Here is a 15,624-nt window from a genome sequence, read left to right on the forward strand (position 1 = left end):
GGGACAGTTTTCAGATTACTTTTTGCCTGCTTACAATATGTGGGCTGGTATGAATTACTGTCTGGTGTGTCCAAACATCAAATATAGAACATTACAGTACAGTACAGGTGTGGTGAACTACATATACCTGTCTGGACATGTCCCCCCCCCCCCCCCCCCCACTGACTGCTCCTGTGGCTCCTCCCACTGACCGTGGCTCCTCTCACAGACCCCGGTATAAAGGCGATTGGAGCCTGAGCCCCAGCCTCAGTCTCCAGGATGTAGTGTGGTGGTCAATTGCTGCTTGTTCTTTCTTCCAGCCAATAAAATCCTATATCTCGCCTCTCGTCTCCAAGAGTTATTGATGGTGCATCAACAGGTCCTTTGGGCTAAGATGCTGTGCCGACCTTTTAACCTACTGTAAGATGAATGTACCCTTTCTTCTTACAGAACCCTCCAGTTTTCTATCGTTCATGTGCTTATCTAACAGGTTCATAATATTCATAATGTATCTGCCTCTGATACCACCCTTGGCAGGTTTTATCACATCTATCACACTCTGTGTCAAAAACCTAACTCTGACATCCCCCTTAAACTTTAGGCCAATCACCTTAAAATTATGCCCTTTTGTATTAGCTGCTTGCATCTTGTGAAAAAGTCTCTGGCTATCCACTCAATCTATGATTCTTATCATCTTGTAAACCTCTGTCAAAGTCATCCCTTCATCCTCATTCACTCCAAACTTATTGTGTACAGTTCTGGTCACCGAATTATAGGAAAGATATCAATAAATTAGAGAGAGTGCAGAGACGATTTACTAGGATGTTACCTGGGTTTCAGCACTTAAGTTACAGAAAAAGGTTGAACAAGTTAGGTCTCTATTCATTGGAGCGTAGAAGGTTGAGGGGGGATTTGATCGAGGTATTTAAAATTTTGAGAGGGATAGATAGAGTTGACGTGAATAGGCTGTTTCCATTGAGAGTAGGGGAGATTCAAACGAGAGGACATGATTTGAGAGTTAGGGGGCAAAAGTTTAAGGGAAACATGAGGGGGTATTTCTTTACTCAGAGAGTGATAGCTGTGTGGAATGAGCTTCCTGTAGAAGTAGTAGAGGCCAGTTCAGTTGTGTCATTTAAGGTAAAATTGGACAGGTATATGGACAGGAAAGGAGTGGAGGGTTATGGGCTGAGTGTGGGTAGGTGGGACTAGGTGAGATTAAGAGTTCGGCATGGACTAGGAGGGCCGAGATGGCCTGTTTCCGTGCTGTGATTGTTATATGGTTATACATTGTGAAGGCCATGTTACCCAGACATTGGATCCAACAGTAAAACTCTGAAAATATGCTATTGGTCAAATTGGAAATGCCAGTGTTTTCATATTGGACTCACCCGATGACATATATCATGTTCTCCACCCGCTTACTCGGGCAGTGACTGGCATGATCCCTTCAAACTCTTCTGGTCCTGATGAATAAACACTTCTCAGGCTTCCAGCCGGGTACACATATCAATTATAACCAACATTTCAATTACAAACTCTGCTATCTTCTTCAGGTATGATGCTTGGGTATGTCTAGTCCAGTGGTAAGTATACCACCATAGTTCATCCCTCCTTATTAATTTGATATCATCCAATCAGATTTCTGCTCTCCCACCTTGTTTGTAATCAAATTCCAGTTCTTACTTACAGCGAGACCTTCATCTTTGTCAAAAATTCTTTTCCTCTAGTTTTATTTCAATGGTTCCTATACCAGGCTGTCCCAAAGTGGCACAGTAGTTTTGTGCCATTGAATTCAATCCAAAGCTATAGCGAATGCAGTGTTCTGCTACCACCAATTTTTCCGGGTTACGCAAATGGATACATCCCCTGCGGTCCTTGATGCAGGCATCCACTGTGTGTCCCATCTGGCCCACGTATGGTGCTCAGCATTCATAAGAAAGCACGTAAACACCAGCCGACCTGAATCCCAGTTCATCTTTGACACACATAAGCTGTGACTTGAGCTTCCTTACAGATTTGTGGATGGTATTAATCTGGCATTTCTTCAGGATCCTAGTGATTCTTCCAAAAACTGGGGAAATATAGAGAAGACAGGTGGTAGCGATGGGTTCCTTATTGTTGTTAGGAAGAACTTTGATTAACCATGAGAAAACAATTTTGGACCTGGAGAGTTTTCCTGAGGAAATTATGCATAATGTTCCTATAGAATAGCTACAAGGTGAAGGAAATCAATTGGGCCCTCAATTGACAGAAAAACTAGGAAACCTGACAACAAGGAGGAACCTTTCGCTACCACTTGTCATTCGTATGTTTTCAGTTTCTGGAAGGATCCCTGAGATCCTGAAAAAACGCCAGATTTATACCATCCATAAACCAGTAAGGAAGCTCAAGTCACAGCTTATGCAGGTCAAAGATGACCTAAGGCTTGGGTTGGCTGGCGTTTACAAGATTCTGGAAGAATTTTGCACTTTATTGTTTACCTGCACTGCACTTTCTCTGTAGCTGTCACACTTTATTCTGCATTGACATTACTTTACCTTGTTCTACTCAATGTGCAGTGTAATGAATTGATCTGTATGAACAAGGTTTTCACTGTACCTCGGCACATGTGATGAGAATAAACCAATTCCAATTTCAATTTCAGTTCCTTTCATTCCACGTAGGTGTTATCCACACAAATCCTCCAAAGCCTCCAGTTAGTAATGAAGATTCTGCAGCTCAAATAGGTATCTTCAGCAGGGTGAAATCAGGAGGAGCACTTTCAATTCCTCCAGGTACACCTACTGTCAACTTTCCACCATGCAAAGTCACAGATCTTCATGCAACCATAGAAGAGGACAAAATTGAGCTGCAGTGGACAGCACCAGGAGCAGACCTGGATCAAGGAGCAGGTAAATGTTCCTGTGTTTTAATAACTTACATGGAATTTTTCTTCCCAGCAATGAAGTGAATCAATAGTTGGGAAATCTGCTGACCAGTTGACACAATTAAAACACATTCCCCAGGAAGAAAAAACAAGAACAAATAAAGTTTGCAACTTTAATTAATTCCTATGTTAAAAAGTTATATAGAAGTACAGCATGGTAACTGGCCTTGCTGCCCCAATAAGCTTGTGCTGCTCAATTACTCATATGTGACCAATTAACTACTGGTCCATCATATGTCTTTAGCATATAGGATGAAATCAAAGCACCCAAAGGATACCATGTAGTAACAGGGAAAGGTACAAACTCCTTACAGATAGCAGCAGAATCACTAACCACTACACTACCGTACCGGCTCTAAAGGAAATAGAATTTGTTATTCTATGATCAAATATCTTCAACTTCTGGAGGGATTGTTCCCTCTACAATTTCCTAGTCAATTCATCCCTCCCCACTAATCTCCCTTCAGGCACTTATCCCTGCAAGTGGCCTTAGTGTAAACCTGTCCAATCACGTCCATTAGGGACCCAAAGAGTCCTTCCAGATCAGGCAACACTTCATCTGTGAATCTGTCGGGGTCATCTATTATGTCTGTTGTTCCTGAAACGGCCTCCTCTACAGTGGTGAGAATCATTTTAATGGGGGAATCCTTCATTGAGCACCTCTGCCACAAGTGGGACTTCCTGGTGACCAAACTTTTTAATATCCATTCCCATCTCCATTCCAACATATCGATCAATGGTGTCCTCCTATGATGTGAGGCCACCCACAGAGTGGTGGAGCAACACCTTATATTCCGCCTGGGTAGCTTCCATCCTGATGGCTTGAAATCAATTTCTTCTTCCGACAAAGTTCAACCCCCACTCACCGTTTCCTCCACTCCTCAATCTGACCTTGCACTTCTCAGTTCCATATTACATCCACTGAGTCCTCATCTTCTTCCCCTTCACTCCAGTCCATTCTCCTCTCCAGTCATATTCTTTCTTCTCCAGCCCTTGCCCTTTCCCACCCACCTTGCTTTACCTATCACCTTCCAGATATCCTCTTTCCCCCTCACCCCACCTTTTTATTCTGACATTTACCCCTTCCTTCTCAGTCCTGACAAAGGGTCTCAGACCAAAATGTCAACTATTTACATTTTTTCCTCTAGTGTTTTGCGTGTGTAGCACCTGACTCAGTACCTTTACTATTGAAGTGAATTTTGTTGCTGCGGGAATGAAGTCACCATAGAGAAGTACTGGTAGAAATGAAGCAGTCTCTTTATTCCACAAAGTGAGATACAGCAGGCATCAAATGAAGACCATTCTGGGGGGGGGGGGGGGGGGAAGGTCTGCGTGGTCTAACCCTACACAACATTTTATGTGCAAAAGATCACAGAAAAATGCAGGACAATACAAACAAATCCACATTTACTATGCTTTCTTTGAACTACATGTAACAACTTTGTGCCTAGATCTTCCCACCATCATGTCAAAATAATTGTCTATATTTTTATGTTAAATCTACAATGCATATTCAGAAGATTGTTTGCTGAAGTTAATATTTTGTTATAAATCATGAACCCAAAATATACCCTAACATATTTTATGACCACATTCTGAGTATGGAAGATCACAGTCAGTCAATGACCACAGGGGATAAGATAATTGTCTTTCCCTTCAAGTTTCTGCCATACATCTTCACAGCTCTTACATTTTATGAAGCCTTTGTTCACTCTGATCCCAGTGGAACACTACAGTTCCAGTCAATGTCTGGTACTGAAGATCACAAACTGACTCATTGTCTATGAACACCTGTGCACATTAACACACACAGTGGCCCAGAGAGTTAAGGTAGGTATAGTTGGCCTCTCTTTCTGCTGGAATTGTTACAGGCAAGGAATCCTCCCTGTGTTGTGGTGCAGCAGGTAGCCCATCACTTTACAGTGCAAGTGATCACTGATCAAGGTTCAGTTCCCAGTCCTGCCTGTAAGGATTGTGTATGTAATCCCTGTGACCGTGTGGGTTTCTTCTGGTTGCTCCAGTTTCCTCCCACATTCTGAAGACATATGGTCGGGGTTAGGGAATTGTGGGAATGCAATGTTGGTGCTGGAAATGTAACGACATTTACAGGCTACCCAACACAATCCTCGCTGATTTGATTTGACACAAATGACACATTTCACTGTATGTTTTGGTATTTCATTATACATGTGACAAATAAAGCTAATCTAATCTGAATCTAATGAACTGGAATAAAAATAGTTGAACAGTTAAGGTTTCAACATTAAAATGCATTACATTGTTCTGTTTTGTAATGACAACTTGAGTTGAATGTAAAATATCCGAATATCCTACACAAAATGCTGGAGGAACTCAGCAGCCAGGCAGCATTTATAGAAAAGTTGACTTTACAGTCTGAGAGCCTTCATCAGGTCCTGAAGAAGGGTCTTGACCTGAAACATTGACTCTTTATTCTTTTCTATAGATACTACCTGACCTGCTGAGTTCCTCCAGGATTTTGGATTTCCACCATCAGCACATCTTCCTGTGTAAAATATCCTAAGTTGCTTGTCAGGATAATAAAACAAGATTTAACAAATGTTACAGTATGACTTTGAAGTAGACTATCAGACATATGTGTTACGTGTCCATGGAGCAAGAATGACAATGGATTAAATGTTTTTACTGAGTCACGTTAGCGACTGTACGGTTCTTCATGAAATAACCAGCAGGATGGACAAAGAAGAGACATTGGAAGTCATTTACTTAGATTTTCAGAAGGCATTTGATAAGGTGCCTCACATGAGGCTGCTTAACAAGATAAAATCCTATGGCATTACAGAAAATATACTGTCATGGATAGAGGAATGACTGACAGGCAGGACGCAGCAAGTGGGGGTAAAGGGGGCCTTTTCTGGTTGGCTGCCAGTGACTAGCAGTTTTTTCAGGGTCAGTATTGGGACGCTACTTCTCATATTGTTTGTCAGTGATTGGATAATGGAATTGATGGCTTTGTGACAAAGCTTGCATATAATTGTCACGTACCCCGTGACCAGGTTAAAGAACCAGCAGAAATGGAAAACACATTGGAGTCTGGTATTGCTATAAACTAATAGTGTTTATCAGTAAACTACGCAATAAAGTACTAGAATTGCAAATATATCAAACAGGTTAGCAATGATATATATATACACATACAGATAAGTGTGGAAATAGGAACAAAACTAGGCTCTTTCAAACCTAGGGTTGAATGAATAGAGTCTTACGATGATGAAGGGAGTTCAGTTCAGTTCGAGGTAGTTAGTTGAGTAACGTTGGAGAGAAAGAGAGGAGAGAGGTGATGTCGTCAATCTTCCCGTTGTCTTCCAAAGTCCTGTTGTGGTCACCGACCATGACCATAACACGTACGACCATTCTTCAGTGGTAGAATTATCACTCAGGCAAGGATGGACTCACAAATAATTCCCCTCCGGTTGTACCTTTTCACGCTGTGAGCAACTGATTGATTTCCCCAAATTGATCCTCCAAAAACCCACCTTCCTGTGGGTGCAACAAAGTTTGTTCAGTGTCCGAAATTGCGTGTCTCCCTGTGTAACAGCGGACCTGGTTTTTATCTCCACATGTTGGACACCAACTGTCCATCAACCTGCTCCGCCCTCCTCTCTCTCTGCAGAAACTTTAACAAGCAGGCAAGTGTCCTCATGGAAAGGTAAACAACTTGCAGAGAAACCATAACATCAATTTTCCGAGCATTCTTTGCCTCTCTCTCTCTTAATAACAGCTCAGTGTCCAAATGCGAGTCTCATTCTCCCGACATTTTAAAGTAATAGTCCACAGAAAATATGAACCCTAGGGGTACATAACATGATACAAAGATAGGTGGAGGGATAGGTAGTGCTGAGGAAGCAATACGATTACAGCAGGACCTAGAAAACTGGAAGAATGGCCAAAAAGGTGGCAGATAGAAATGTATTGGGAAACAGTGTTGGGAAATGTATGATAATGCATTTTAATAAAAGGAACAACAGTTCAGACTATTATCTAAATGGGGAGAAAATTCAAACATTGGAGGTGCAAAGGGACTAAGGAATCCTCATGCAAGACTCCCAGAAAGTTAGTTTACAGGTTGAGTCTATGGTAAAAAAAAAAGGCAAATGCCATGTTGGCATTTATTTTAAGGAGAATAGAATATATAAAAACAAGGATATACTGCTGAAGCCTTATAAGACACTAGTCAGGCTGCTCCTGGAGTATTGTCAACAGCTTTGGGCCCAGAAAGGATGTATTGTCATTGGAGAGAGTCTAGAGGAGATTCACAAGGATGATTCCAGGAATGAAGGTATTAATATATCAGCATTTGGTAGCTTAAGGCTTGTACTCACTGGAATTTAGATCTCATTGATACTTACAGAATACTGAAAGGACTAGATAAGGTGTATTTGGAGAGAATGCTTCCTCTGGTCGGGGTATCCAGAAATCGAGTGCACAGCATCAAAATTGAGGGCCAAAGTTGAATGTTCTGCCACAGGCTGCAGTTGAGCCCAAGTGCATGGGTATATTCAAAGCAGAAGTTGATAGATTCCTAATTGGTCATGGCATCAAGGGATATGATGAGGGGTCAGATGTATGGGGTTGAATGGGATCTGGAATCAGCTATGATGGAATGGTGGAGTGAACTCAATGGGCTGAATAGCCTAATTCTGCTCCTATGTCTTATGGTCTTAAGGACCGATAAACTGGGCCCACCGAGATCAAAAGCCTGCATAAATAGACAGAGCCTTCTGAACACAGGAGGCCCAAGCAATTCATCACATGATTGATCTGTTGCATGTGCACTCGCCACATTCTCACAATTGATCCAATATTGTTCAATATGTCAATACAATTCCTTATTTCTTTTCTTAATCAGCCTCCTACTATGAGATGAGAATGAGCGAGAAACTGCTGCAGCTACGGGACAATTTCTCAGGAGCTGAACAGGTTAATTTGACAAGTTTGAAACCACAACCATTTGGCTCCAAAGAAACATTCACAATTGCCGTTGGAAGTACAGGACTTAAAAACACAACCACACTCTATTTTGCTTTGTGTGCTTGTGATGAAAAGGATCAGTCTTCCGAGATGTCCAATGTTGCCAGCGTTTCTTCCTTTGTGCCTCTGCCTGATGAACTGATGTCCAACGAACCAGAGGACAATAAAGTACAGGTTCTGCACAGTATTTGGATTGCAGTAGTAGTGGCAATCATTGTATGTTTGATTATTGGGATTACTCATTATGTTGTGCAGAAGAAGTGCAGAAAGAGGTTGCCAGAAGCAGCATTAGCATATAGTCAATGCAACTGCTGAGCTTACTAATCTGAACATTTACTTTATTCTGAGTTATTATTGTTGCAGAGTGAAGATTTTCTGAGACATCTGTAGTCATTCTTAGACAAATGGAAGACCTTCCTTGGAGGAAATTCAGTCCAAGTTAATTGCTTACCCTATTGGGGTTGATCAGAAGATTGCATGCTTTATTTTGATTGGTGTCACTGTTTTTGGAGGATATTGTGGTTCTTTTTCCTAGGGTAGAATCTGTAAAACTGCATAATCTTGACATAGCTCTGTACCAATAAATCAATATTTTCTGGAATGGTTGCATTACCTTATTTTATGATACCACCTTTTAAGAGTTCGTAATGGAAGTTATTTTTTGGAGTCTCCATAGTCTCCTTAGTTTCCACAGAAACTTTAGATATCCAGTCAAGATGGAGCCAGAGGACAGCAATTCCTTGAGCGACATTTTGCAGACAGCCAATCTCTTTGAGTATTTCACTTTCTCTACATCTTCTGCTTCTTCTTTTTGTCTTGATCGTGTTTCAGAAACTGTTGAAGCTTGTGCAGTTTGTGCACTCTGTAGTCCCTGGAGAGCATTGAGAGTACGAGCTGCTTCGTGGAGAAGTCTAGAGATCAGGCATGAGGCCATGATCAACTCCATTTTGGAAATGTCAAGAAAGACTGAAGCAGTGAGGTGAATGTGGAGGAGGTCAGTATTCACTCTTTACAGAGGCCACGATGTTGATGGCATAGCCAGGTCAGCAGAGTTTGGACCCAGCATGATGGCCACTCTTCACGGAAGTTCTGTGTTTTTGCAGCTGTTCCACTCAGTGCTAATGGGCAAATGTTTTTGAAATTCTGCTGTAACTGAATACTGAAGCAAAGTATTCATTAAGTACCTCCACTACCTCCTCTGGCTCCATGTACACATTTTCAGTATTCTCACATGGCTCATCCTCTTGCTCTTCACATACTTATGTCCCTTATGAGCCTGATTGAATTTTTCGAGAATGTGACTAAATGCATTGATGAGGGTAGAGTAGTAGATGTAGTGTATATGGATTTCAGCAAGGCATTTGGTAAGGTACCCCATGCAAGGCTTATGGAGAAAGTAAGGAGGCATGGGATACAAGGGGACATTGCTTTGTGGATCCAGAATTGGCTTGCCCACAGAAAGCAAAGAGTGGTTGAAGATGGGTCATATTCTGCATGGAGGTCAGTGACCAGTGGTGTGCCTCAGGGATCTGTTCTGGGACTCCTACTCTTCACGATGTTTATAAATGACCTGGATGAGGAAGTGGAGGGATGTGCTAGTAAATTTGCAGATGACACAAAGGTTGGCGGTGTTGTGGATAGCGTGGAGAGTTGTCAGAGGTTACAGTGGAACATTGATAGGATGCAAAGCTGGGTTCAGAAGTGGCAAATGGAGTTCAACCCGGATAAGTGTGAGATGGTTCATTTTGGTAGGTTAAATATGATGGCAGAATAGAGCATTAATGGTAAGACTCCTGGCAGTGTGGAGGATCAGAGAGATCTTGGGGTTCGAGTCCGTAGGACACTCAAAGCTGCTGCACAGGTTGATTGTGTGGTTAAGAAGGAATACAGTGCATTGGCCTTCATCAACTATGGGATTGAGTTCAAAAGCCAAAAGGTAATGTTAAAGCTACATAGAACCCTGGTCAGACCCCTCTTGGAATACTGTGCTCATTCTGGTCACTTCACTACAGGAAAGATGTGGAAATTATAGAAAGAGTGCAGAGGAAATTTACAGGAATGTTGCCTGGATTCGGGAGCATGCCTTACAAGAATAGGTTGAGTGAACTTGGTCTTCTCTCCTTGGTGTGATGCAGGATGAAAGGTAGCCTGATAGAGGTGTATAAGATGATGAGAGCATTGATCATGTGAATAGTCAGAGGCTTTTTCCCAGAGTGGAAGTGGCTAGCACGAGAAGGTACAGTTTTAACGTGCATGGAAGTAGGTACAGATGAGATATCAAGGGTAGGTTTTTTTACATAAAGAGTAGTGAGTGCATGGAATGGGTTGCCGGCAACGGTGGTGGAGGCGGATACGATAGGGTCTTTTAAGAGCCTCCTGAATAGGTACATGGAGCTTAGAAAAATAGAGGGCTATGGGTAACCCTAGATAATTTCTAAAGTAAGTACTTGTTCTGCACAGGATTATGGGCTGAAGGGCCTTTATTGTGTTGTAGGTTTTCCATGTTTCTATGTGTCTTTGTTTCTATACTTCTAAAATGCTTTGTGGTTTTCCTTAACCCTGCTCGCTATGGCCTTCTCATGGTCCCTTCTCATTCTCCAAATTTAATTCTTAAGCTCCTTCCTGGCAACCTTGTAATTTTCTGAAATTCTATTAGTACATAGTTTCTTGAACCTTTTGTAAGCTTTTCTTTTTTTCTTACATTTGCCACACTTTTGCTGTGCTTTAACCTGAGAACATCTGCTCCCAATTTATGCTCCCAAGTTCCTGCCAATAGCATCATACTTCACCCAACCCCAATTAAATAGTTTCCTAAATTATCTGCTCCTATCCCTCTCCAGTGCTATGGTAAAGGAGATAAAGTTTGATCACACTACCTCCAAAATGCTCCCCACTGAGAGATCTAACACCTGACCAGCTTCATTTCCCAATAGCAGGTCAAGTACAGCCTCTCCTCTAGCAGGCTTATCTACATATTGTGTCAGAGAACCTTCTTGAACACATCTAACAAACTCCACCCCATCAAAATCCCTTGCTCTAAGGAGATGCCAGTCAATATTAGGAAAGTTAAAGTCTCCCATCACAACAACCCTATAATTATTGCACCATCCAGAATCTGCCTTCCTATCTGCTCCTCAATGTCCCTGTTACTATTGAAGAATCTATAAAAAACACCCAGTTGAGTTATTGACCCTTTCTGTTTCTGACTTCCACCCACAGAGACTCCATAGACAATCCCTGCATGACTTCCTCCTTCTCTACAGCCGTACCACTATCCCTGATTAGCAATGCCATGCCCCAATCTCTTTTGCCTCCCTCCCTGTCCTTTTTGAAATATCTAAAGCCTGGCACACTAAGCAGCCATTCCTGCCCCTGAGACATCCAAGTCTCTGTAAAGGTCACCATGTCATATTTCCACATATTAATATACACTCTAAGTTCATCTGCCTTGTTCATGATGCTCCTTGCATTAAAATAGACACATCTCAAACCATCAGGCTGAGTGCATTTTTGCCCTATCATCTGCCTATCCTTCCTCACAAACTCCCTATAAGCTGCCTCTACTTGTGTGCCAACCACCCCATCCTCTGTCTCTTCACTTCCCACCCCCTTGAAAATCCAGTTTAAACCCTCCCCAACAGCATTCACAAACCTCCTTACCAGGATACTGGTTCCCTCTTTGATTCAAATGCAACCCATCCTTTTTAAGTACGTCATACCTGCCCCAGAAGAGGTCCCAGTTATCCAGAAATCTGAATCCCTGCCCCCTGCTCTAATCCTTCATGCATGCATTTATCCTCCACCTCATTCTATTCCTATGCTCACTGTCGCATGGCACAGGTGGTAATCCCGAGATTACTACTCTTGAGGTCCTGCTTCTTAGCATCCTTCCTAACTCCTTGTAATCTGTTTTCAGGACCTCCTCTCTTTTTCTACCTATCTCATTGGTACCAATGTGTACCATGGCCTCTTGCTGCTCACCCTCCCCTTTCAGGATACGTACTGTGGACGTGTTCAGAAACATCACTAGCCCTGGCACCTGGAAGGTGTTTATTTTTCATGCCCACAGAATCACTTATCTGTCCCCTATTATTGCTGTCATCCTCTTCCATTCCCTACCCTTCCGGGCCACAGGTCCAGCCACATTGCCAGAGGCATGGCCACTGTTGCAGGTAGGTCATCCTGTCCAACAGTACTCAAAATGGAGTCCTTATTGTTAAGGGAGACAGCCATAGGTGTGTTCTCCACTTCCTGCTGCCCTCCCTTCCCTAACAAGAGAAAATCTACAGATGCTGTAAATCTGAGCAACACACACAAAATGCTGCAGGAAGTCAGAAGGTCAGGCCACATCTAGAAAAGAGTTCTGTCGATGTTTCAGGCCGAAACCCTTCATCAGTCCTGCCAATGGGTTTTGGTCCGAAACGTCGACTGTACTCTGTTCCTAGATGCTGCTTGACCTGCTGAGTTTCTCCAGCATTTTGTGTGTGTTGCTCTCCCTTCCTTCACCTGACAGTCACCCACTTATCTGTCTCCTCTGGCCCCAGTGTGACTATTTGCCTGCAGCTGCTATCGATCACCTCCTCACTTTCCCTAACAAAACAAAGGTCCTTGAACTGCAGCTGCCATTCCTCAACACGGTCTCTAAGGAGCTGCAGTTTGATGCACCTAGTGCAGATGTGGCCATCAGGTAGGCTAGAAGTCTCCTGGATATCCCACAACTGACACACAGAGCAGATAACTGGCCTTGCCATCATACCCACTATTCTTAACTTAGAGGGAAAAAGAGACTTTAAAGTAACTTACCTCCTTACCTCGCCTCAGCCCATCCTTGCTGAAGTCCCGATGAGCCAAAGCCCTACTGCTCTGACTCTCACTACTCCAATGACCACTCTGTTAAGCAACATCTTCCCTCTTCTCCTAATCAAATCACCTGCTGAAAGAAACTCTGTGCTTTAAAAATCTTCTTAGCAGCATTGTGCGATGACAAGCTATTGTGTCTGCGCACTTCTCCCAATCATTTTGTTCAGTCCACACAAAAATACATTCTTAAATTATAGCTGAAACTTATCCCAGCTCACAAGAAGAATTATATTTTGAAGAAAGAGAACAATATCCAGCAGTTTTGAAAGCTGTCTTCACGATGTCTCCATTGGTCACTGGTACCATCTTGCCAAAGATGATATGCACAGTTATTCAGCCTTGTAACTTCATGTGCTTGTTGTTATCTAAACCAATAAAAGTATTTGTCAGGTAATAGAGATTCTCATTGTGCCTTATTGGTTATTATTGTTGAGGCTTAATAACTAAATATTCTCTAAGACAAGGTTATGCATAAGTACATTCTTCTCCACGTTCCTAAGAATAGAAATGAAAGTAGAGAAAGGGTAACCTCAAATACTTGCTATTTTCATAACAGGGATAAAATAGAATTTGAGGCAGAGAAAGTGATACAAACTTAGAAGGATTAGTTTGAGCTCATAGGACTAGATGTTTCAATCCCTTTGATAAGCAGATCCTAACTCGGGTTATAGCATATATATCTTCAGGTGCCACTTGGTGGGTGGCAGATGCTTCCCAGGGGTCATCAGGTGGGCACCCTGCCTTCTTAGATGTTTTGTCAGTTTAAGCCCACTGCATCTCCAGAGGGCTCAACAGTGCAACCCGTTATCCCAGTTGCACCCCCCTTCACACCTGGCCACCCATGGGTCATTTCAGGGTCCAGCTGCCATCACTTCTCTTCATCCATAACCAATGGCTGTTTGCTCGGCTACCTCTGAGAGTTATTTTATACATGCTGCTGGCCCTGGCCTTGGACTCCCAATCTTTTCAGTAATCTAACCATGGAAGTAGCCACAAATTCTCTGCAGCCAACTCTACTGGGAAAATTTGCACCTTCCATCCACACTGCTCAGCATCTGTGGCCAGCTCAGTGTTTCTTAGATGTTTCCGCTCATACACCTCACTACATTTTCCCGGGGTACTGTGAGCTCTGAGATTACTACAGCTTTCAGATTGCTGGAGCACAAGACCAAATCTGGTCTGAGGGTGGTAGAAGCTATCTCTGGAGGAAATATTAGCCTTTTGTCAAGGCTCCTGTCAAGAGCAGGCTCCAGTATGCCTGACACCAACTGTCCTTGCCGGACAAAGGGGATGGTGGCATTCCAGTCATATGGGGCTTAGACTTGTTGTTCACCCTTTACTTCTCCACAATGGATGTCAAGCACCTGAGGACCTGTTGTGCCTCCATGGCCATCCTCCTTAAGTGAAGCTCACTTTGCAAGATGAGAGGATGTGCTTGATGTTTGCTGTTCTTCCACAGAGTGGACAAGCTGGGTCTTCACCGAGCCACTGGTTTGGATATTTGGGAGTTGGGAGAACATCATAAACTACCTTTATAAGGTAGCTAATCTTTCTTCCTTACTTTTCCAATAAGGCTGTCCAGCTGAATTTTCCTTTCTCAACGTTTTCCCTCCTTGTCTACTGTCCCTATTTTGTCTGAGACAGTGCTCTTGCATACCTCATCTACTCCTGTTACTGTACTTCCTCCACCGCCATAGCTCACCTTTGCTTTTATGTTGTCACCTTTGCCAAATGGGCCTATTTGAGCCTGTGCCAAGGCCCCCTCTTCCAGATTGTACCTAGCCCACCAGGTCTACAAACCTGAGTGCTGCTTTTTGCCTGATTTACTGACTTTCTGGATACCACTTTCTCCCTATTAAGGTCCTGGATGCAGTATCCTAGACAACACTGACACAGATTCTGACAGAATCATCTCAAGCCTCACCTTGGCACACCTGAACTCTTCAGTCAGCCCCTTGACAATGTAACACTTAGGGTTATCGGCTTGTGTTTGTCTAGGGGAAAATCCGTCCACCCGCCAAACCGTGTCTCCCATTTGCATAGATTCTGTGTAATGCACACTGGTACAAACTCACACATACAATATCAGACAGCACACAATGTACGTTTTACAGATTACACTTTATAAATCTTACTGGAACTAGTTAATTAATAGTGATACAATATAGATAGAAAGAAAAGGGTGCCAAAACTTATCAGAGTTCAATCAGTTCATGCAAAACCGTTGGAGCTCAATTATTGAAGCCTTCGGTTCACCATTTGATCTTCTCCAACCTCCTCGACCCGCCGCCTGGGACCATCCTCGGTGGTCAACCAGAGCGCATCCAGCACGTCCTTTCTCTTTGTTTTCCCTCCTGAAAATCCCGCTGCCTGACTCCAGGTTCCCACAAGTACAAATAGAACAACATCACTTCCATTGGTTAGTTCCTCCGTTATCAATAATTATAACCCAAACATTTCAACTAAACAGAGCATTATCTCATCAGTTACCTACAAAGAAGCCATTTCATTATAATGCTACAGAGAAGCCATTTTATATATGCAGTTAACAGCTAAGATTACAGGTAATAATCTGAGAGCCCTGCAACAGGAACTCCAGAGCTCATTTGCCATACAGGTAGATGCTACTTAGTGATCTTAATGAAGGAACTAACTATCCTCTCCAATGTTTCAACATGAGGGATGGGGACTTCATACAGAGTCAGTGGCCACAACACCCAAGGGTACAATCCAAATTGAAGGCACCAGAGCTTGAGGATACCTGGCAGCAAGGTCTTATCGATGGCTTTAGCCCTTTGCTGATTTCTTCTCTCAGAAGTTTCACTTGATTTGTATCACTGAGGTTTACA

At 42.8% G+C, this 15,624-nt stretch overlaps 1 protein-coding gene across 1 annotated transcript in view; it reads left to right on the forward strand.

Annotated features, from left to right (window-relative positions):
- LOC140736731 (calcium-activated chloride channel regulator 1-like) overlaps positions 1-8,504 on the forward strand; it is an 84,991-nt gene extending 76,487 nt beyond the window's left edge. Inside the window, exons 13-14 of the mRNA XM_073062611.1 lie at positions 2,643-2,870; positions 7,794-8,504. Coding sequence (XP_072918712.1) covers positions 2,643-2,870; positions 7,794-8,230 — 665 coding nt within the window. The 3' untranslated portion in view covers positions 8,231-8,504. The remainder of the gene's footprint in view (positions 1-2,642; positions 2,871-7,793) is intronic.
- Positions 8,505-15,624: the final 7,120 nt, after the last annotated feature.

The sequence above is a fragment of the Hemitrygon akajei genome, chromosome 12 (assembly GCF_048418815.1).
Source record: "Hemitrygon akajei chromosome 12, sHemAka1.3, whole genome shotgun sequence".
Classification (NCBI taxonomy): Eukaryota; Metazoa; Chordata; class Chondrichthyes; order Myliobatiformes; family Dasyatidae; genus Hemitrygon; species Hemitrygon akajei.